At 35.9% G+C, this 23,959-nt stretch overlaps 1 protein-coding gene across 3 annotated transcripts in view; it reads right to left on the bottom strand.

Moving 5' to 3' along the window:
* RPGRIP1L (RPGRIP1 like) overlaps positions 1-23,959 on the bottom strand; it is a 92,645-nt gene that overhangs the window by 54,869 nt on the left and 13,817 nt on the right. For all 3 annotated transcript variants that reach the window (XR_008293905.1, XM_053211360.1, XM_053211361.1), the window contains exons 7-11: positions 15,158-15,263; positions 12,710-12,856; positions 11,315-11,388; positions 4,979-5,118; positions 34-140 (exon numbers count right to left, since the gene is read on the bottom strand). Coding sequence is in view for 2 of the 3 variants with exons in the window: in XM_053211360.1 (XP_053067335.1) it covers positions 34-140; positions 4,979-5,118; positions 11,315-11,388; positions 12,710-12,856; positions 15,158-15,263 (574 nt within the window). In the remaining variant the exon portion in view is untranslated. The remainder of the gene's footprint in view (positions 1-33; positions 141-4,978; positions 5,119-11,314; positions 11,389-12,709; positions 12,857-15,157; positions 15,264-23,959) is intronic.

Below are 23,959 nucleotides of genomic sequence, written 5' to 3'. Positions count from 1 at the left end.
GGAGTTAATCTCCTAAATAAGAAAATAGTTCACCTGGTTGTAAAACTTCATGCGGTTTTTAAGTTCATCAAGTTGTTGCTTTTGTTCCAGATACTGTAACTGTAGTTCTCTATTTTCTTGGATGAGTTTCTCATTTTGGTCTTAAAAATAAAGTCAATGCCATTAGAAAGGTAAGAGAGCATGAGGTAAGAACACATTTAAAATTAATTTAATTCCTGATACACACCAAGCTGGATCTAGCATTGCTCTGGTCAGAGAGGAAATTATGCTAGCACCTAGACAAAGGCAGCAGGAGAATGAGGAACAAATGAACACGATCATGTGTCTACCATATGATCCAGTTTCTTATCAAAAACTGAAGACTGAAGTTCATAGTATTAATATAAGGAAATTGTGGCCTCTGGGACTTCAAAGGAACATTCTATCTAAAATACCTAAGAAAATATGTTTCTAAATCTATGATTTTTACTTACTTATTAAGGGTCCTGAAAGGCATGCAAAAAAAAAAAAGTTTTTTTTTTTTTTTTTGTCTTTTAGTGTTTTAATTGACTTCCTTGAGTTTTCTTTTTCCAATTTAGCATTAAGTCTTTTTATTAAAACAACATAATTTCTTTGGTAATAACGAAATCTGTAATTCTAATCAACCACACTTTGAACAAATCTGCTAAGATAGGAGGAATGGATTCTTAGCCAGGGCATGGTAGCATCAGTAATAATTCATGTGTGTTCTTTATTCATTGAGTTCATGCTGTTAATTAGTAAGACATGGACTCAGAGCTCTCGTTAAGGAATAGAGATAGGTTACATTCACCTAGGTTCTCATTTGCCTTGACCCACAATCAGGAGCACAGAGCAGAGCTACAGAAAATAGTAATAAATCCATGAAGAGACGGATTTTTTACTCCCTGCATTAAACATATGCTTAACTTAAAAAAAAAAAAAAAAGCAAGCTAACAAATCCATTCTTTGGTCTCATGTTCTTAAGCGTACTCTTCAACAGAGTTCATTGTCGGGGTCAGGTGTCCTCCTTTTTGGCTCCCCGTTCACTAACTCTAAACCATGTCATCCAAAGTGTCTCCACTAATTTCATCCTAGTTTCAAAGATTTGTGTTTACCAAAAGTCTTCAAGTTGTACATTTTTGTTTCCTTTTCTTAAAAAAAGCAAGTCAACACATTTGCCAAGAATTCTTTGCATAATACATTTGCACGCTGAATGCATGTTATACAAAAATACATTTCTGACTTTTATAATGCTTTTGTGTTCCCAAGATTTAACTTGGGATATATATACTACATGTAAGTAAAAATAGTAAATTACATAATTAAGAAGAAATGGACTAAATTTGGATATCTTTAATGTCACATATTTCCTGGAAAACTAAAAAGTAAAAAAAAAAAAAGTGACTCTAGAGTATGCAGAGACATTTTAATATCAAATATATAAACGTTTTTATCTTATCGATGAAAAGTTAAAAGGTTATCCTTTTGCTAATATTTAGTGACCTAAATAAGAGTTCACAAGTGTGAACAGTACTTGGAAATTTTGAAGGTAAAGGTCAACTATTTGTCTTTCAACTCAAAATTAGGATTAATAGTAAATATGAATTGTTAGAGGAGATAACTTGTTCAGTTACAGAGTACGGTAAGAATGCAGAACACTTTATTTTCTGTTGATTAGGTTAAAAAATCTAGATAGAAATGGTTAGGTAACAGAAAAAAGGTAAAAATAGTAAGAAAAATATAAAACTAAAGGTAGTTTCCTTCTTGGCCTGCAAACGGGTTAGGGGTTCTGATGACGAGGTAACGTGTAAAGGACAGGACTATTGCCCCTTCCCCCAGATAGAGCGTTTTCTGATTACTATTTTCATGTTCTTGTTTCTCTCTTCTTTCAATATTTCAGAGCAGGGTTCTGAGAATGAAATGCTAGTAGGTATACATGAACTTATTCAAATGTTTCTTCCTTTGCTGATTTCTATGTCAACAATGTCCCCGTTTCATGGATATTTTTTTAAAACTAGGGTGTTAGTAGTGGGAAAACAGCTTATTAGTGGGGGAAGACATTACTGAATATGAGTAACTTTCTCTCTACTAGATTTTATGTAGAATTATCCACGGTATTTTTCCTTTCTCAAACTGTTTATTGGGGACACAACTCCTGGGTCTTTAAGAAGCCCGGAGACGCTGTAGTTCAAACAAGAGATAGCCTTGCTGGATTATAATAAGAAAAATCAAAGCATCCTGTACAAGATGAAAAATAACCTCCTTACCTTATGATTTGACAAAAAGCAGGTTAAGCTAAACAGCATTTTATTCAAATGGGATAACATTTCACTCTTTTAAAATTATGTTCTTCAAGCACACCATTAATAAGCAGAGTGCGGAGAACAATCCAACTAAACAATTTTCAGAGCTCCTTTGTGCTAATATCTTCAGCTGTGATCAATATAACCATATGCATTATGCTGAATTATGCATTTCAGCTAAAGATAGAAAGGAACTTTCAAAAGCAGGGCCCTTAAACACATGCAGTTAATTTAAGCATTAACCAAATGCAAACTGCATTTACATATTCTTCCCCCACATATTCACACAATCTGAAACTAATTTGTACCTTGAATAAAGAGGTGAGTATTCTCTAAAAATAATTTGCCAGTTAGATGAATGAGTCTAAGAAGCCAGGGAAACATCTTCTGGCAAAGAACACTCGACAAATGAAAAGGTAAATGTGTGAAGAGACTTCAAAGTGGAATGAAACAATTTCAAAATCTGTAAGACAAAAAGGAACTTTCTACATATTGAAAGATTTCCTTATAAAGAGATTTTCAATTTTTTTTTGTTTGTTTAGTACTTCCCAGAAAAAAAATGGTTCAAGGCTGTAATATTTTTCTTATAATCCATTGTAACAAAGTCACCAAACGATCCCAAACTTCAGTCATTAGACTTATAAACTTTGGGTATTCAAGCAAAATAACTAAAATAACAGTTGACTTAAAAATAAAGATTCAGTACTAGCAATTCTTCTTAAGAAAACAACTGAATAAATGTGTAAAGATTTGTGTAGAGAGATGTTTATGATACTTAACAAAACTGAAACTCTTTAAAAATTCATCAGTTGAAGATTGTTAAGCAATTTTTTGTACATCCTCACATGGAAAACCAGGACAGACATTATAAGTGATGATGATGTGGGTTTATACTTATACTCAAGGAACGGTTTCGTAACATAGTAAAGATAAAAAGCACATTATAAAAACTGTACCTGTGCACATACAAACAACTCTGGAAGGACAAACATAAACATATTAATAGTGATTATCTTGTGGGGTGTGGGAGTGAGTGACTTCTAGAAATTTTTTTGTTCACTGGATTTTTTAATGGTATACGTGAATTATTTTTAATCTTTCAAAAAATCCAAGAAGACACAAAAGCTAGTGAAAAAATTAAGAATGGATTCGGTGGATTAAAATAACTTTGCAACTGTAATTTTAATAATTTAAAAGAATCTTTGGAAATAACTAAACAACAACAGATAGGTCTTAAAAAAAGACCACCAAGATTCTATTCCCTTAAGAGTTTCTTTCCAGAGACCAATGCAGATGTTTAGAGGTAAGAGTTTTGAAATTCTTGATATTTAGGGAAATACAGAAAGCACAAAAATAAGACAGGTTGTTTTCATTTCTCTTCTTTTCAGAGCAGTTTATATCTGTTTTTGGAAAAAAGCGGGAAATATAGAGTGCTTCTCCTTCCTTCAGTCAACAAGAATTTACTGAGCAACTATTAAACAAAAGTACTCTGTTAAGTACCACATTAAAATCAGGAACGATACATCTTTGACATCAAAACTTTTAAATACCTGCCCGGTCACCAATCATGTCACCATTTCATTCTCCTCACAATATTCTTGAGAAAAATTCACAAATAATTTTTCATGAAATTTAACCACTTGGCAAATAAATACTGCACATATGTTTCAATGAAATTAAGACTAAATCTATTGTAAGAAATGTTCTGATTACAGTCTTCCTAGACTGTTGGAAAAAGTCAGACCATAATTTTAAAATGTTATCATTTATAAGATGCATCCCAATTTCAGAGATGTCAAAATGGGAAAAAAACTCTCTCTTATAGTTAATAAAATATGGCATTGTGAGCTAAATCAATAAATAGAGTACTGACTACATTTGTAATTTTTTTTTTTTTTTAACAGAGCCTGCATTAAACTTTGAAACGCTTGCATGCAACAGAATTACAAATGTTCAAAAGAAGCAACCTTATTATCACATCACTTGGTTTGCGTAGTGGATGAACAACAGATACAACATTTGAAGCAAATAATTCAAGTCCCCTGTTGTGCACTTGTGTGTATAATCTAGTAAATCAGACATCTACTTTAATTATGATTATTTTATTTCCCTGAGATGAGAGGGGTGAGATCTGTGACATGAAACTTATTAATGATTATTATTTTAGCAGGGACATCTTGGCAAGTCTTCCTGGTATTTAAGTTCACTGTCACAGAGTAGATTTAGATATCTCATTATCACAGAGATCGTCCCTGTTTGACCTATCAAAACCAGTAAGCAACTATTTCTCTACTCTGTCATCTTACACTGCTTTGTTTTTGTTCCCACTGCCTTGCCACCACCTGACATGTGGCATGCTTGTTTAATTACTGTCAGTTTCTCTCTGTAGAATTTATGTTGCGTGAGGGCAAGGCCTTGGCTTTGCTCATTGCTGTACCCCCAGAACTGAGAACAGTGCCTGGCTCAAGAAATGCTTGTTGACTCCTGAACACAAGAAGGCTCAACAAAAAAATTAAAAGACTACCTAAATGACAGTATCTCTGACCAAAAAAAAATAAATAAATAAAATTCCTTGGGCTTCTACGCGAGGCCGAGTAAATGGAAATTTCAAGTGACCGCGAAACGCATGGAAGTGGATGGCTGTTGAGACAAGTCGGTAGTGGTTTTGTATGTACCTCTTTCGGTTTTGACTCTGTCAAGGATTTCAGTTTTGTCTGCTAGGTCAGACTTTAAGGCAGTCTCGAGTTGAGCGATCTGCACTTTGAGCTGCTGTTCCTTTAGCTTCCATTGCTCTTCGTGGGCAGCACTGAAGGCACTGCAAAACACACATGACATGCAGAGGAGAGCCTGGAGTTCGGCCTCGACCGAGAACGCGAAAGAGAAAAGCTTTTAGTGGCACAGAGACCACTGTCATCATGTCTTAGGAATTAAGTAAACATATGCTGGTCTGCTGCTGTTGAAACCAAGGCGCCTCTCTCAGGCTGCGGTTAGGAAACATGAAAGGCTTTGTGGGATGAGCAAAGGAACTGGCCTTAATTTAGAGCTCTCCAGTCAGAAAAGTTGGCAGCGTGCAGCTTTTGTGGGACTAGTAAAGGAATTCAGATACTGTACATACTCCAGAGGAATCTGCAGTTCCAAACCTCAGCCATCAGCCTCGGATAAAACTATTCTCTCCCACATACAAACCCTCTTAAAACCGAGAAAAAGGGGCTCGCCACCTGATCTCTACTTCTAGAATCTGAAACTTTTACAGAGTCCGTGCTAATACCATATTCACAAAATTTCAGCCATGAAATGATAACACGCCGAAATACAAGACGGCAACTCTGCTATTATGAAGTAGTGATAATGGAGTTTTTGTCCTAAAAAACTAAACCGCATTAACAGGCTAAGAACAAAGTTTTACTTGTAATGTGATTGGGATGAAAACCTGGTAAGAACACCCTGGTAAGAATGATGAAGATTTTAAACCAGTGTTAAAATCCACTCATGATTAAATCCCAACATTCATTTATGCCAGTGTTTTCCAAATGCTGATAAACTAAACACTGGTGCTGGACCAGCTACACTGAGCACTTGGGGAGATTTAAAAATGAAGATCTTGGGGCCCAGGAATCCAGAGTTTTATAAAGCTTCTGCAGGTGATAGCCAGGTTTTGGAAAAACTGATCTTGATCTGTATTTCAGCAGAAAACTATTATCTGTGAAGCTTGATATGACTGAATAATTATCAGCAGCTTTGACCCTTCTCCTTATTTTAAACCCAGTAAATGAAACAAAAATTTATAAAATCTGGTTTTGTACTGATGATGAAGCAAATGGAAGAAAAACTTATTATTGAAAATTGCCCTTAATGCTGCTCCCAGCTAGTCTTGAGGTTTTTATTCCAAAAGAGGTACTTTTCTGGGAGGCATAGCTTTCAAAGGAACAGAATTATGTATCTATTTTACATTTTGAATGCTTTTATTGCATTTAAAATAATATGAACTTAAAAATAAATGAAATTCTAGAAGTTTCTCTAAATATGACATCTGTTTCTTCTATCAATGTTCTCATTTCACATATGGAACCTTAAAAAATGCATGAACCTATATACCAATATTTTAAGTTAATTTGATCAAAGGTACAATTACCTAGACTTAAATGAAATCCAAACAAAATATGCACTTTAAATATTAAAGAATATTCCTTTACATTTTCATTTTTTAAAATAAAGACCAAATATAATTTCTGTGTCTAGTCAAATTATATAAACCAAACACACACATATGTATGTATGTGGGTATATGGGTGTGTGTGTATGTGTGTGTGTGTGTGTGGGGGGGTGCGCGTGCGCGTGGGTCTTGTATTATTAAAAACATGTACTACCCGGAAAAAAAAATTAGCATGATGAAATAGGCACAATTATACATTATATCAGACGCCAAAAATTAGAAACAGTAGTGTTCCAATAGCATTAGTACCAGCAAAAAGATCACCAACAGTTAATCTGGCAGAAACATCAGAAGCTGTATGTGTTTAAATTAAGAACAATTTAGCAGCCTGGTTTTTCCAAACCCACAAAATACTAGTGTAAATCAGCATAAGTCAATCTGAATTTAGTCCACTGCTATCTTCCCTCTAAATTTAGGATTACATTCCACTGGAGTTTCATGAGGAATTCCTTTTGAATTTACTGTATTCCTCTGTGCTTGGAGCCATCTGTGTAACTATAAATGGTGAACCACATCTGGCTCCATTTTGTTTGTAAAGGCTGTGTACATGATTAAATCTGCATATGAGAACAGTCTTTGAGAACCTTTTATTCATGAAAATGTTTTTGTATATTGCCTACAGTGACAACTGGGGGTGGGGTGGGGGGGAAATCATAGTTGGTCTGTGTGCACATTTCGTTTGTTACATTATGTTGCTGAAGGGAGAAAATGTCCATCCACAGCTGAATGTCCATTGGTGCCTGTGCTCACTGGCACGTCCACTGGCGGTCATGGGTCAGCTTACACACTCTTGATCAACAACATGATCAGACTGAAATAAGAGCTAAAGAATTCATCTCCACCCTAAGGCTTTTTTCTTGCAGAAGAAATTCTATGTATTCCCATGTTTAAGGGCACCCTAATGTGAAAGAGAGGGAAGAATAAGCTCTAAATCATCCATGAAGAAATCCACAGATACTTTAGTTAGGACCTAATGGAAATTAAACACATATTTACATAGGGATAATTCACTTACTGAAAGAAAATAATGCCCCGAATGTACTCAGTTTGATTTCTGAGAAGCACAAAGTGCTCATATTTGATCATATGGGCTTTCATGATTCCTAGAAGACTGCAGGGGACAGGTGCTCACTTTACAGAAAGGGAGCCCAGAAAATCTTGGATATTAGATGGCTACTACTTACATTGTAAAAACCTGATTTACCCAATTCTCAAAACTGGTTGATACCATCTTCAAAAACTAGACCAAGTCTTTTTTCTTCAAATAGGTATTAGTGTCTCTCAGGGAGTTAATGCCTTAAAACCACCTCTAACAGATTCTCTGGATCCTGTCCCAAATTGACTAAATCTGAATTGGATGGTGATGGCTCGAGGCTGGGGGAGGGAAGTTCCAAAGGGGTGGTAAAAGCTACATTTTGCTGTTTTCCAGGTTATTCATACATATATCCTACAGCTGAAGGACTATTGTATTCATGAGTGCTATCACCCTAAAACTATACTAACTTCAAAGATGGGCACAGCTTTGCAACATCGTAGCATAGTTTCTCTCTGACCACGTAGATTTAATTGCAAAAAAGCTTATTCTGAATTTTCAAATGGAGTATTTCTTAAATAAGGTTATACTTACTTCTTGGCATTGTATCAAAAATGTTTTCTCATATTAAAATGAGCTCATTCCAAATACTAACACGAGGGTTTTATCTTACCAGATGATTCTCTAATATTCTTGTCATATGTCAAGTAATAAACACATTCAAAATTTCATTTGGGAAAGGAAGACGAGAATGTAATCTGCAAATCATATTTTTCTCCTGAAAACTAGCCAGTTTTGAATAACAAACAAATGCTTTCCTTTTAAAAACACGCTATCACTATGACTAACCAAACAGGGAGTAAATTTTATTTAGTTTTTGATGAGCACTAGTTGTTGGCAATGATGGTAACAGTGCCATGGAATACAAGAGCTTTAAAGAATTTTAAAGATGACAATGATTTTTGTAGAAGTTTCTCCAACTGTTTCTGAAAACATATTATATTTTAAAAATTTGTGTTAGAGAATTTTACAGTTCTGTTTGCTATCATGTGTGCTTGCTGGGTTTTGTGCTTAAGTGACATTAACTTTTTTTTGGACACAAAATGTTTTGACACTCATTACACACATTTACTTCCATATACCTCACACAAAATTCAAGTGTAACCAGCATAATGAAGTCTGTTTTTAATGTGACAGGAAAAAATGTAGCTCAAGCATAAAAAAAAAACATTAAAAAAAAAACATTAAAAAAAAAAACCCTTCAAAGTCAGATTTACACTCTCAGATCATCTTCTAATATGGAAAGATAAAGTTTCACGGTGAGAAAGTAAATATGAGAAAAACATGTTCCTCTCAAAATTCCAGTTATGCATTATTCCCAGCTAAGTTTAATGTTTTGTATTCCCAGAAGGTATGTTCAGTAAATCCTCAAATGGGGAAGTAGAAAAAGTATAAGTAAGGGCCAAATGGCACTTATTTTCTTGTATTAAGACCATGTTAAATTATTTGAAATTACAAGATGTTGAAGATAAATATAAATCAATAAAAATTCCTGAATGTATGGTAGTTCTATTATTCCATGAATGTTTCCCTTCCACAGAACCAGTTTTCCAATGCAATTAAAATCAGAGAGATAGTGAAGCACAGGGGGAAAACAAATCAAGTTTTAGAGTCAAAAGAATTGGGTTTGGGTCCTTTACTGGAGTCTCAGCAATGCTGTGTGACTCCGTACAAGTCTCTTAATGTTTCTTGAGTCTCCATTCCCTCATCTCTAAAATATGGGGATAACATTATTTTCTCTGCCCTACAATGCAGTGGTTGTGTGATCTATATACTGAAATTTGGAAATTTCAAACACGTAACTACCAAATCCTTAGATATATATCAATATAAACCTTGTATTGTTCTATAGAAGTGAGAATATAGGGGCACCTGGGTGGCTCAGTCGGTTAAGTGTTGGACTCTTGATTTTAACTCAAGTCATGGTCTCGTGGTTCTTGGGTTTGAGCCCCACATCTGGCTCTGCACTGATAGCACGGAGCCTGCTTGGGATTCTCTTTCTCCCTCCCCTCTTCCTCTCTCTCAAAATAAGTAAACAAACTTAAAAACAAAAAGGAGGTATAATAAATGCTTTAGGTAAAATTAATCAGGGTTCATGAGAGAGGGGCCAGAACAAAGCCATAGGGCCAAATGATTTGGAAGGGGTCCAAGGCAGAACCACATAAAGATTTTTAACCAGTCTATCCTTGCTAGAGAGCCCCAGATATTATTTTAACTGATGTCTGAATCTGTTATTGATAACTGTTTTTTATTTTTTAATGTTTGTTTGTTTATTTATTTATTTTAACGTTTATTTATTTTTGAGACAGAGAGAGACAAAGCATGAACAGGGGAGGGTCAGAGAGAGGGAGACACAGAATCTGAAACAGGTTCCAGGCTCTGAGCTGTCAGCACAGAGCCCGACGCGGGGCTCGAACTCATGGACCGCGAGATCATGACCTGAGCCGAAGTCAGCCGCTTAACCGACTGAGCCACCCAGGCGCCCCAATGTTTGTTTATTTTTGAGAGCGAGACAGAGTGTGAGTGGGGGAGGTGCAGAGACAGAGGGAGACAGAATCTGAAGCAGGCTCCAGGCTCTGAGCTGTCAGCACAGAGCCCGACATGGGGCTCGAACTCATGACCTGCGAGATCATGACCTGAGCCGAAGTCAGATGCTTAACTAACTGAGCCACCCGGGTGCCCCTGCTATCGATAACTCTTAACATCATGAGCCACTTCGTGTAAGGACCATCAACACTAGTAGGGAAACAACATAGATGATCCGTGCCACTGGAATGATGCCTAACATTAATCTGTGTATCTTTTCAAAGTAAAAACAAATAACAGCCTATCTCTATACTCTTTAGGTATTTGTTTACCTTATAAAATGTAAATTGAATTTACAAAACATAAAAAAAACAAAACAAAACACAGTGTTAAAAGTGTGTCGGTACATCAGATGGCTATTTTGTGACGTTTCAGAATATTATCAATAGAAGCAACCTTTGAATATCTGCTCTAACATACATCTTCCAGTATGTATACTAAATTTACTTTCATGTAAGCCTGTATTTACCCTTTATCAGTTATCACATACTGAAAAGACTTAAAAATACACATATATACATAGACACGCACACAGATAGATATCTGTACCACTTAACTAAACTTAGCTGTGTTACAGAATTTTGTTCCTAAAATTATCAGAAGGGATTCATTTTTAAAATACCATAATTATGAAGTAGATTAAAAGACAAAATTGAAGTAGCTCTTAAAAATTTATCTTGAGGGGCGCCTGGCTGGCTTAGTCGGTAGAGCATGTAACTCTTGATCTCAGGGTTGTGAGTTTGATCCCCACGTTCAGTGTTGAGGTTATTTAAATAAATAAACTTAACATGGGCATTTACAATACCCACATTTCCAGGTTGCTCTGAGAAACTTTTAATATGAAGAATATTTAGCAAAGTGCCTGCTCACTTACGGTTTATGCTCAATAAGTGATATAAACTGATAACGGTTTTCTAGTCGTAGATTATTGCTCAGGTTAAAGAGCTTATTACAAACACTCCCCAAAAGCTTATTTTTCTATTTTTCTTTTATGATACATATATATTTTTCGCAATCACCCATTGCTAATTCTTTAATCAATATTAGATATTCTGACATCTGCTTTGATATAAAACATCTTAAAGAAGAGAACAAGAGAACACATGTATCATGATTTACCTGTTATAAAGTTTATCACAGTTCTCCTTTAAAAGTTCCCGTTCCTTTTCTAAGTCATTAATTCTGTCCTGCAACTAAAATGAAAAGAAAATGACACATTAGGTGATTATCATATCAAAACTACATGGGGATAAAATAACACGAGAGGAGGCTAACATGTTTTAGTCTTGATTTTTAAATTGCAGCTGCTAACTACTCAACTAATATTGTCTGCATTTAACTTAGCACTGATTTTTTCTAAGTTGTTAAGTAAACACGAAATTAATATTTGTTTTAATTTAGTAGAAACGTATGCACTGCTTTATGCTGACATGTGCCAAAACTCAATAAAGAATGTGTTAAAAGTTTGCTATGAAGTCTGGGAAACATATTTTTTTACTTCCCTCCCCAATGAATTCCATCATTGTATTAATTTTGTGTTAATTTCTAATTGGCCCATTAAAAACAAAAGGATTAACCTTTCTTTTGGTTCGTGGTTCAAATAAATTGCGTTAAGCACAATTTACTCTGAAGACCTAATTTCTTATGTTACCTGGAATTTACAAAGAGCTGGCAGCACATCTTTTAAATAAATGAATAAATGGATAAAATTGTATACCTTGCTTTATCCTGATGAATGACATTTTTAGAAATAAACTGAGGGTTATCATTAATACCTTTATGACTAAAATGTAGCTCTCTGTATTTCTTTCTAGCATTTATGTTTAAAGTTTTATTCACCAGTATATTGTGTAGTTACAATCCTTTCCCATGGATCAGAGTACTCTTAAAATTCATTTCCATTTTGATAATTCCCTTTTGATGCAAGTATGAGACACAGTAAAGATTCTCGCAAGATCAGAACAGAATGTAAGCATCTTATTTCATTGCTTTATTTCATTCTTTTTAAGAACAAATTTAAGAGACTACAGAAAGAGATTGTGCTCGCTGGGAGATGTGAGTCGTGATAATAATAGAAAGATGAGTTTTCAAACAACTTCCTAGGAAAAAAATTAAATAATTTCACAAAATTGCTGATGTTGCCGAACAGAATATCCTTCCTTCTCCCCAGAAACAGATGTGTATTCCTTTGTCTTGGTGTCTCAAATGGCTAATAAGATGTTAAGGCTGAGAAAGTTAGGTTCCACAGGTAAGTTTCAAAATGCGTTTTCTTTTTCCTCAAGAATCAACCCTTTAGGTGAACAGTGGATATCAGCATGTTGGCACATATTTTTAAGCACTGATGGGCCTTGCACATAACAGACGGACTATATTTTGCTGTGCTCAAAGCACCGTGTATGTAGTTTGGGATTTTTAAATAAATATACTGCTTAGAATGTCTCTATTTTACTTTTTCAAAACAGTTACAGAGAAGTTTTAACACAACTAATGGCTAATAACCTCTTGGGAGCTTACCTCTTCTATTTTTCTTTCAGAAAATGTCACGGAATGTAACTGCTTCTCAAGGCTGCAGCATTTTAAACGCTGCTCTTTGAGTTGCATATTTAGCTCATCTCCATTTGCCATCAAGGCGTCATGGCTGATCCGGAGACTTCTCTGCTTCTACAAAACAAAATCTTTTCGAAATTATTTTTGGATTCCATGTTAAATAAGTGATTGCAATTTTATAAGTGAATTTACTCCTGAAGTTCACATTATACAGTTTATTCTTCACCTCACAAACAATGTATATGTGCTACTTGTCCGTGGAGACACTCTTGACCCAAGTGTATAATTAGGAAAAGAATATAGTTTTCTTAGCACAGAGTCACATAATGCAAACTTTTTGTCTTTTATTTTACTTCCTTCTAGTTTTTGACTGGTTGATTAGTGACCAGTGAGTAAATTGGTTTCGGCAAATTTTTTTTCTTTCTGTTGTGGTTACAGTGGTTGGACATGCTGTCTAAAAATGCTGCCGCATGGGTCAAAAATAAATGCTGACCACAGATAATGAAACTTGAAAGGATTTGTCACCACAGCATATAAACAGCCTAACAGAAGGTTAGCTTCTAATTTTAATACAATTAGGTTAAAATTTTCAATTCAGTAAAATAGTTACTGAAGTTTTTTCAATTAAAGAATTTTTATTCTTATTTTAAGTAATCTCTATGCCCAAAGTGGGGCTTGAACTCACCAACCTGAGATCAAGAGTCACATGCTCCACCGACCATGACATGAGATCATGACCTGAGCTGAAGTTGGACGCTTAACCGATTGAGCCACCCAGGTGTCCCTACCTTTTTTTTTTTATAAATAAAAAAGGTGATGATATTAAAGTCTTTTCATAGAGACCATAGCCATAACATGTAATGGTTCATGTGCTAATTAAAATCACTTAAGTTCTGGGGCACCTGGGTGGCTCAGTCAATTGAGTATATGACTTTTGATTTTGGATCAGATCATGATCTCACAGTTGTGAGATCGAGCCCTTCATTGGGCTCTGTGCTGGAGGTGGCCATGCTTAAGATTTCTTTCTCTGCCTCTCCCTTGCCCATGTGCATGCACAGCATCTCTCAAGAAAAAAAAAAGGATAAAATCTGAAGTTCTTCAATCATTTAAAATAAACATAGCTATTGAGTAACTGAAGTTCAATTTTTGTTAATCTTGGTATTATAACACATTATCTTTAACCAGCTTTTCCTGGGCTTCCTACCTCATTCATTGAAGCTGTCGGTCTGAACCTGTCAAAACTTTCTTTACCCAACATCAGTCCTCAAAAGAGGAGCCTGTGCTATATATAACAGACACTTAACAATTGTTGGTACTGGAAGAAGTACCTGGCATCACTGTTAAATGGATGTCAGGTGGTCAAAGTGGCAGACGGTAATATCATTGTTTTTTTTGTTTTTCTTTCCTAATTCCCCATGTTAGAAATGACCCTCAGCTCCATGTTTTCTGAATTTCCCTCTTGTATCTATAGGTAGACAGGGCTATTGTCTCCACTCTGCAATTAGCCTTCTTTCTTTCATAAACCCTCATATTCATACGGAAGACAGTTATTACTTTGCATTTAAGGAGGTTCCTGCAGGATGGAAAGCACAAACCAGAGTACAAGTTTAAAAATATTTATCTAATTCAATGGTAAATTTAGGCTTCCGATGACCCTATGCTTTCCATCAATTTAATGCTTTCCTGGTCTCAGTACTTCAGAGAAAGTACTGTTTAATATGAATTGTGTTCATCTGGAATGTTCGGGAGTTCATTAATTCCAGAACCTATGTTAATTATGCAGTGCCAATCAATAGGAACCTTCTGATGGCACATTCATGTAGGGCCACAATCTTGTTAAAGCAACCATAGGGATGAAGGGTCCCAAGTATTGTCGATCTGAATGATCAAGAATTAAAAGAAGTACACTGATAGCTGCTGACATGACGAGTCTCAAATATTTTGTGATAATGGGAGACAGTGACAAAACAAAACACATCAGAGAAAGACTGAACAAAACCTGGCTACTGACCTATTTATAACTTGGTCTGTCTTGGCTATTTCATAAATGCTTAGAACTGAAGATATATGCAAAAACGTCTAACCCTTCAGTGCTATGTGCCCATATGAACTCAGAGAAGAGGAATTAAAAATAAATTTTCTTGGCATGAGATAATTTATGATAAATATGTTTATTATTTTGAGATGACACAGGTATTTATAAACAGTCCAACCGGTTAGTTATTTCTTTAGCTATTAAGTTATAAATTACAAATAACACATGAAGTGAAATAATACACGTTTAAGAATAAAAAGAGCATCTTTAAAAATAACCTTTTAGTGTTACAACCATTCTATTTAAAAAGTATAACCTAAACACTCTCTTTGAACCTTTGTGTCTATGTATCACCATAATAAGATAAATGATCACAGTACCTCTTGAAGCTGAATAAATTTTCCTTCCAATACTGAAAGAGCATTGCTTTTCTCCACGAGTTGTTTATGAAGCTTAATCATTTCTACATTGTCCCGAATGTTTGACCTTCAACAATGTGTTTAAGAAAAAGAGAGACAGAGTAAAAAATGCAAGGCAAAAGAAAACAACCTGTGGTGGAATCATAATTTTTCACTACAAAGTTACCTAGGAAAAATTTGCACACTTGCTTATCAGTCACAGGGTTTTTAGCTTAACATACACTTAGGACAGATGCATTATTTAAAGCCAAGCAATCGTTGCTCTTGAACTTTCATAAATTCATAGATTCTCAGGATTTGAAGGGAGACCCAAATTTGATGACTTGGGTCACCTCTCCGACATCTTGTAATACGCGCTTAAAACCATTTTACGGCATCCTGAAAGATGGTGCAAAAGGACGTCAGTCTATACAGCACAGCGATCGTGCCGCCCTGCACTTCGCACTTACTTGAAAGAGGACGATCCTACTACCACTTTCCCCTAAGACAAGAATGCGCAAGACAGCCACTCATCTTTCCACCACTCCCTTGAAACAAATGGTATCATAAGATTACCATTTATTGGCGTTTCCTCCTGGAGTTTCAACCTTTCAAAATATTTCCCCAAAAAGTGACTTAGCATTTTATACTAATAATGCCCAAAGCTGGCATTTAAATATGTTGCAGATGTGCCTTTAGCTGTAAGAGATCATTTAACGTCCACAGGGTATATAGAAACTCTATATGCTGCAATACTAGTTTGTATTTTTCCTACTGAGATTAAAGCAAATGTAGAATTTAACAGGAAGATCTTGTTAAAGGTTAATCATAGACCTAAATGAATACCCGTTTTCAAAAGGCACTTACTTGCCTGACAGAGAAAGGTTCTTTAATACGTTTTATATTCAAAAGTATTTCAAAAATTGTGAGGCCCAGTTTTAGACTTCATTCTTTTTTTTAAAAAAAAGTAAACGTAAAAATTTTAGATTCAGAAAATTATTTCAGGACTTCAAGTAAGTAATTTTACTTCCAAAACTTTATCTAGTGTACACATATTGGAAAAATTGTCACAATGCCCTACTGGAACCAGAAAATGGACTACAAAGCTCACACATCTGTAAACCAGCTGAGGACTTGAAATACTTAATTTTCCTCTTTGATATTTGAAAGTTCATTGTATTTTGGCATCGGACAGTTAGTTGTCCTCACACAGAAGATAAACAAGTCCAAGAACCTGGATCATACCCAGGATACAGTCTTAACACAATGTTAAAATGATTCTGTGCCGAAAACATGCTAACTAGTAGAGTTCTGAGCACACGTTCAGCAGTACCCCACTATGATTCCCAACTACGTGATCTGTACTCGCCAAAAACATCAGAACACGAAGGAAAAATATATTTTAAACAAGTCTAATAAAGACAGTATCCCCCCCTTTTTTTATAATTAGAAGTCAAAACATAGCTTAATCTGTTTTCCTCAGAATTACTTGGTTTGACCACTCGACAACGAGTGACAGTTATTCTATGCAAGGACAGAATCTTTTTCAAATAATTTCAAATCTTTTCTTATATTTTCAGTTGCCTCTGATATTTTATTCTTCCGGTTTTTAAGAATGTGAATATTTTCAAGAAAATATACATATATATGTTTGAGTAATAATACTTGCTTAATGATATTAGCAAGAATTAAGTCCCAATAACCCATTCAGCCACCTAGGGTCACAGAAAAATAGCAGGTTTTAATTTTGAATTTTCCTTGCAAGGCCAAGGCTGCTAAGCATCTTCCAAAAACGCTCCGGGTGGTTTAACTGGTGGATGCTTCCTTGAATATTTTCCTTAAACTCCTTGAAGATCAAACTTTTCATTCAAAATACTGCCAAGAAAAGTGACTTAGTACTTTATGCTAGTAATGCCCAACAGGTGGGCACAAGGATGACCGAACTAGTTAGAAAACAACAATAATCATGTGGTGCTTTACACAGAAATCAGTTTGCGTGCAACACCTGCAGATGTCTTTAAGAATTATTTTCAAGTGTCGGTTTTGGGGGCTTTATCCAGGAGTCATTACTATGATTAGATATTTCTGAGGCTAACAGGGAGAGGGAAAGGACGACTGGCTGTTCAGCTGCAAGCGCTAAGACATAAAAGATCAAAATCAACAATGTGATAAATGTGGTCTGGCCTCTAGGAAGGCATACAATGAAAAATTGTTTCCAACCTGACAACTGACTCAACATCCTTACACAGATGAAATGTGATAAAAGAATGAGGGTGGAAATGAGAGGGACAAGAGGGAAGGGAATGTCACAAAAAGCTGACAAGGGATGTGAGGATGATAAGAGGCAAGAGGGGGCCAGGGTCGGTGCTTAGAGGCTTGTCCTAGACCTCTTTGCACTAGGAGGAGGGCCTCAGGTTGGCTTCCTTTGAAGCACAGAGATGGGGCTCATTTTATAAGTGGTGTTTTGAGTGGCCACCACATCCTACTTTCTTGCTCTGTTTCACGCACTGTGATGGGAACATCACATCTTCAGGAGGATGACGTTCTAACAGAAAGAACAATCCACGGTAAAAATATTCAGAGGAACTCTTGACAGTCCTGAAGCGATTCATACATGCTGCATTACACATGCTGAAATGATCTGCAAACAGATATCAAGCAGACTAATTATGTGCTTTGTAAAAATAAATTTCTCAAATTTTTCAACAAGGATTTTGAAAAAACCGTGGGCAATTAAGTTGGAAAATGCGGTTTCTTTTCTTTTTCTTGTTTTTTTTTTTATAGACATATTATTTAGAATTATGATCAAATCTTCTACAACGGTTGGAAGAGATGTTGGCCCATCTCTAGATTAAAAACAAACTGAAATAAATTAGATTTTATGTTGAAAAAAGTAATCCAGTTCAACAACCTATGTGCCAAGTTTCCCTCATATAATTGGAAACAGTCAAGCAATAAACTCTGAAAAAGGAATTTCTAATGGAAGCCTTGAAAACACTTGACTCCGGCTTTGCTACTGGGTGCCATAATAAATCCAGAAACTTAAAACCTCAGATATACTGGAGAAGGAAAAACTTTCAGTGGAGCTATGTAATGTATAGTCTAATATGAAATCTTAAGAGGCAAAAATCTCCTCCAGTGAAAGTTTCTTATACTTCATTCCCCAGGCACATAATTCTCTCACTTCACCCCCCGAACCTCCATTGCCATTTCACTCTGTTACAGTAAAGATTATGAATGCTCAAGAAAGCCTCTTGATTTTTTTGAGGCAAAAATGTTATAATGTAGTATTTAACACCATTTAGAAGAGAGGGCTGTAGAATACAGAAGCTAGGCTACGAGATTCGGGACAGTAGTTGGGTAAAATATTTATGACAGAATGGAGAGGCTCTTTTTGAATAATAGTTTTAGGCTGACTGAACTTGGGGGATAAGGTTGAAAACAACCTTAAAATTAAAACACCTCTACAGTACATTTTTTTTTTAAACGGTGGCAGACATTATGTAAGTTTATTGTTACAAGAAATGTAGGTCATTTATAGCTTTTACTAGGGATACACAGACAACCATCACTAGCAAAGTAACAATACTGAGTAAGATTACAGAAGGTTGCTAGTAAACTAAATGGAATGGCTTTACTAAAACAGCTGAGGAAAGTCTATTTGAAATGCAACCGTTTTTGCTCTAAACTGCTACCTGCCTTCATAGGTGAAAATAATGCTCTCTGTTTTAAGATTGTATAAAGGAAAAAATTCATCTGTGTCTGTCTATTTGCCTCTGGATCATACCTTTCTCGTGGTGGTGGGTCAAAATATAAATCAGAGCTCAGTGTTTTCCCACTCTTGACACCCACAAGGAATGGAGAGAAACATTACGTCAAGCTCCACATGCATATAACCACTCTTTTATGAAAATGGAGGGAGGACTCTGAAGGACCGGTTGGAGGCGGGAAGACCTGAAATCCTGGCTGATTTTCTTAAAAGGATCATTTTGAAGATCAAGTTTAATGGATTCCAGCTAGTAATGGGAATCTGAGAATTATATTTAATATATCAAAAAGCCCAATGGGAAATAGAGATTCACCAGCAACTAAGTTGCAAAAGTGAAGGTTTTGTATTGTTTTTTATTAAAAAAAAATTTTTTTTTAACGTTTATTTATTTTTGAGAGACAGAGAGAGACAGAGCATGAGCGGGGAGCGGGCAGAGAGACAGGGAGACACAGAATCCGAAGCAGGCTCCAGGCTCTGAGATGTCAGCACAGAGCCCGATGCGGGGCTCGAACTCATGGACCACGAGATCATGACCTGAGCCGAAGTCGGATGCTTAACCGACCAAGCCACCCAGGCGCCCCCGTTTTTATTTTTTGATAGAATTATACCAAGTCAGTTCAATAAAACAGGTTATCTCATAATTATCAGAAGCAGTGATTGGCATGATATAAGTCTTTGATGAATAAAAAAAAGCACACTGAACTGAATTGATTAAATTAATAAATGCTGCTTATTCGGCAGACAAAATCTTTCAGAGACACGAGTTCCCTAGGGATAAAATTAGCTGCCGTTTAAAAGGTAGGGAAGAACCACTTGCCCGTTTCAATCGCTTCATTTCACAGTTGAGGTAGCTAACTGAGGCTTAGCGAAGTAAGGAATTTGGCCAGAGTCTTTATGTGAGGGAGCCGACAGTCAAATCCAATTCTAAAAGATCAATTCTTCCCACTCTTCTAAGTGGTCTCCTTCCTCTGAGATGTTCCTAGTTTTAGCGTTCTCTCCACTCTCAACTGTGCACTAACACACTAGTTTTACTATTAATTGTGACAATTTCTGTGGTTCAGATAAAGGGCTGAGAAAATACGTCAAGCTGCTATCACAGGACAATCTTAGATAATATTAATAATAAAAAACATGGGGATGAAAGAAATGGTATTTGAGTGTGATACTTTTCATTGGGCAAATTCTAAGGTATTCAAACAACAGTCCAAGCTTGGTGGATATATTTTGAAAAAATGACAGATCACCTGCCTGTAATAATAATGTGTGCGTGGTTATCCCCGGCCCCAGTTACCCTTCCATCCAAGGACCAGATGTGCCCTCTAAATTAGGGGGCCGGGCAATCAGACAAATACAAATTGAGGGGTGTTCTGCAAACAACTATCAATGGGCTGAAAATGGGGAACCACTCCAGAATAATGGAAAGCTAAAAGACAGGACAATTAAATTCAATGTATGATCCCTGAATGGATACTAGATCAAACCAAAGCAAAACAAACCACAACCAGCTATTGGGGAAAAAAAAAAAAAAAAAAGAGTTATAAAGGGATACAGTTGGGAAATCTGAATGTGGACTGTGTATTAGGTGATGCTACTGTATTGTTGAATGTCTTGAATGTGATAGCCATACTGTAGTTACGTAGGAGGATATCTTTGTTCCTAGAGGATACTTAGAAGTGTACACAGGGTGAAATGATACATGCGTCTAACTCAGATTGGGGGTGGGAGGGAGGGAGAGAGAGTAGAGAGGAGGAGGAAGAAGGGAAAAGGCCTCACGTGCAGGATGCAGAAGAGGCTTGTGTCATTCACAAATATGCAAAGGGGTGAAAGGTACGTGTGAGTGTTCACACGACTATCCTTAAGACTTTTCTGTAGGTTTGTAATTTTTCAAAATAAAAGGCTGGGGAAGAACTTAAGAGAGCTAGGAAGTAATCCTGCGTGTGCCTAGAGGGGAGAGATGGGGCCCTTAAAGCCAAGTTGTTTCTGACACTGCATGGCTGCAAAAGGATTCTCTGTTTTGAGATTTGACAGTCCGCTGTCAACCAAAGGGAAGAGGGCAAGTCAAGAGTGTTTGGAACATTTATAGGTTAAATTTCCTCCACTGGGATATTAGGGAACTTACATGATTTTTAATTAAGAAGGTAAACACTGTAACATTTACTTAAAAAAAACTACTTGGTACAAACTAGTTACACATTTGGTAAGAGTATAAATATTTTTGGAGTTGAAAAAGCCAATAAAAGGTAAAATCATTCTGATTTTAATGTTCACGTACATGTGTTCACTGGTTACTGCTTTGCATTTAATTTAAGACGGCCTTTTTAATAAGCAGAAAATGTGCATTTTTATATTGTTTAAATTTTAATATGGATTTTTGTTCAAAACAACACAGACATTCAGGCTACTTGTAAATGATACAAGATTTTTTGCTAATGAGGCATTATGTAGAACATATGCAAAAATCACAACTCAGTCTTCCAAAATAGACCACAATCACAGGAAAAAACATGATTTTAATAAAAAACAACAGCACTGGGCTTTTACTTCAAAGCAATTAAGGGCTTTGGATAACCAACAGTTTATGTCAAGTTGATGCCAAACCAAACTGGTCTATTAAACACATACTACGAAGAGTTTCTGTAATATTCTATGAAAAGGCTCTTTGCCATAAATATCAAGCACTGCACTCTGAAGATTACAACTACGTTAGGTTCACGTTTGAGAACAAGGAGCCCAACATCCTGATCAGACTTCTAGAATTTCAAATTTGAAATAATGTATCCGTGAAAGAGAAGTTTAAATATGTTTTCCATTTTGTGATTTTTCTTTACAGTAAATTATACCAAGTTTTATATTCTCCCCAACATTTTTTTCAACAGTTTTCCATTAGTCTCAAAAAATTGCTGTGACACATAAAATTTTGAGCTATGTGTAAACATACAAGAAAAAAAGACTTAAAGACCTTTATTGGAAGTCATTTCTTCAGTTTTCAACAACTGTATTTCAAGGAACAATACGCTATTTACTAAAGTTTATTTCTTTGGCCTCTGCAGCAAAAGTTCCTTTACCTGTAATACTCATTTTGTTTCTACTTCTACTTCTTGATGTGACAAAAGAAACTGCTACTGAGGGAGGGCCATAGTTGAGTTGTTAAGGTAAACTCGTCTAGGTGCATATGTTGGTGTCTCTTGCTGACAATATTCGTAGGAGAAAACATGCATACCTGTCTATCACTCTATTTCTTCTGCTGTTCTAGTCCTAGGATTGATGGACTTTTGGATTTCCATTTCAATGAACTGAACACTCAAGTTCCTAGGTGATCATATCCCTTTGGAAGAGGGAAATGGCCAACACAGTATCCATCCTACTCTTTGGGAATTTAGGAAGTATAACACAGAAAGTGGTCTCTGATAACCTTGCTACTCAGCTGTCGAGTAAAGGTGGTAAGGATGGGCTCTAAGCTTGGGCTTGGTCTAAGTATAGAATTTTCATATTTAGCTAATATCTTAAATATGGTTGTTGGCAATTTATTAAGATCATATTCAGTGTTGGGGTCTGGTCCTTTAGCACTGTTCCTCACAAGGAATCATGTCTTGGTTTTCCAATCAGACCAAGTCTAAACCACTTCTTCCTGGGGGAACATGGACGACTTCTAGGTATTCAAGCTGGTTCAGAATCAGGGTTCACATTACATCCCCTAATATAATTCTCAAAAAGACTCATGTTTCTTTTGCCCTGTCCTTAGAAGGGTATATAAACATCACTAAACATATAGAATTTCATTATATAATTTAATTAAATTTTACACATAACTTTTTAGGAACAGAAATTAAGAGAGAGAATACTAATCTTTTGAGTCTCTGAAATATAAAGCTTCTTGTATATTTTCAGCCCACTTTATTGTTTTTAAAACAAGTCTCATAGGCATATTTTCCTAGTTTTTTCAAATATTACCGTGTCAAGTTACTTTGTTAAAGGAGGACTAAACTCTGAATCTGAAATGAAAGACTAGAAAATCATACTGGTGTTTCTAAATGAGAACTTAGCCACATAAGCATGACATCATATACACTGGAGAGGGGAAAAACGAATAGAGGCTGGAGGTCTGGTTTGAAGGACACTAAGAGAGAAAGAAGAGACCTAAGAGATAGCAAATGCAATGTGTAGACCTCATTTGGATTCCAATTCAGACAAACAGGACAAGACAGCTTCAGGGAAGTTTAAATAGGGACTGGGTACTAGAGAATATTAAGGAATTACAATTAATTTTGTTAGATGTGATAACAGCATGGTGCCATGTTAAACAAATTCCCTACCAGAGATTTATATTAGAGTAGTCCTACGTGAGATGACATCCCATCTGGCTGAGGCTGATTAATTCAAGAAAACAAAGTTGAAGGGATAGGTTAAACAAGACCGGGAACATGGTAGTGATCATTTAAGCTAAGTGATGGGTACCTGGAAATTCAAAATACCACTCCCTCTACTTCTAGGTCTCCTTGGTCCACAAAAAGAAACAGAAAGGAAAGAAAAGGAGACAAAAGAAAAAAAAAAAAGGAACAAAGGGGAGAAAATAATTCAAGAAAGAACATGGTAAGAAGAGTCTTGATGGAAACACAGTGTGGAAATACAAAATGAGAGAGAGGAATTAGAACCAAACCTGACAAAGGAGGATGGAAAAGAACATTGTATACATTACAAAACATCAACACTGAAGGGGCAGGAAATAGACTACTGAAGGGCTCCACTGTCATCCATGACAATCAACAGAATTTGAAGCAGATTTTGAATATTAGGAGAGGTGACAAGCATCTTTTTGGGGTAAAACAACCCCAACAACTTGGTACCGTATTACGGAACTCACTTTTAGTGTTGAAAAAAAAGTTAAATGAGGCTGGACTTATTCATAAGACATGCCAACAGCTGGGTCCTTGTCACACACCTTTCTCTCGGTGGGTGCAACTGGATGGCATCAGAACTTCCTACAGCTATGGTAAATGCAGCAAAAGGGGCCAAAG

Source organism: Acinonyx jubatus, chromosome E2 (assembly GCF_027475565.1).
Source record: "Acinonyx jubatus isolate Ajub_Pintada_27869175 chromosome E2, VMU_Ajub_asm_v1.0, whole genome shotgun sequence".
NCBI classification, from domain to species: Eukaryota; Metazoa; Chordata; class Mammalia; order Carnivora; family Felidae; genus Acinonyx; species Acinonyx jubatus.
The sequence above is the reverse complement of the archived record's forward strand: the minus strand, read 5'-3'. Positions and strand labels throughout refer to the sequence as shown.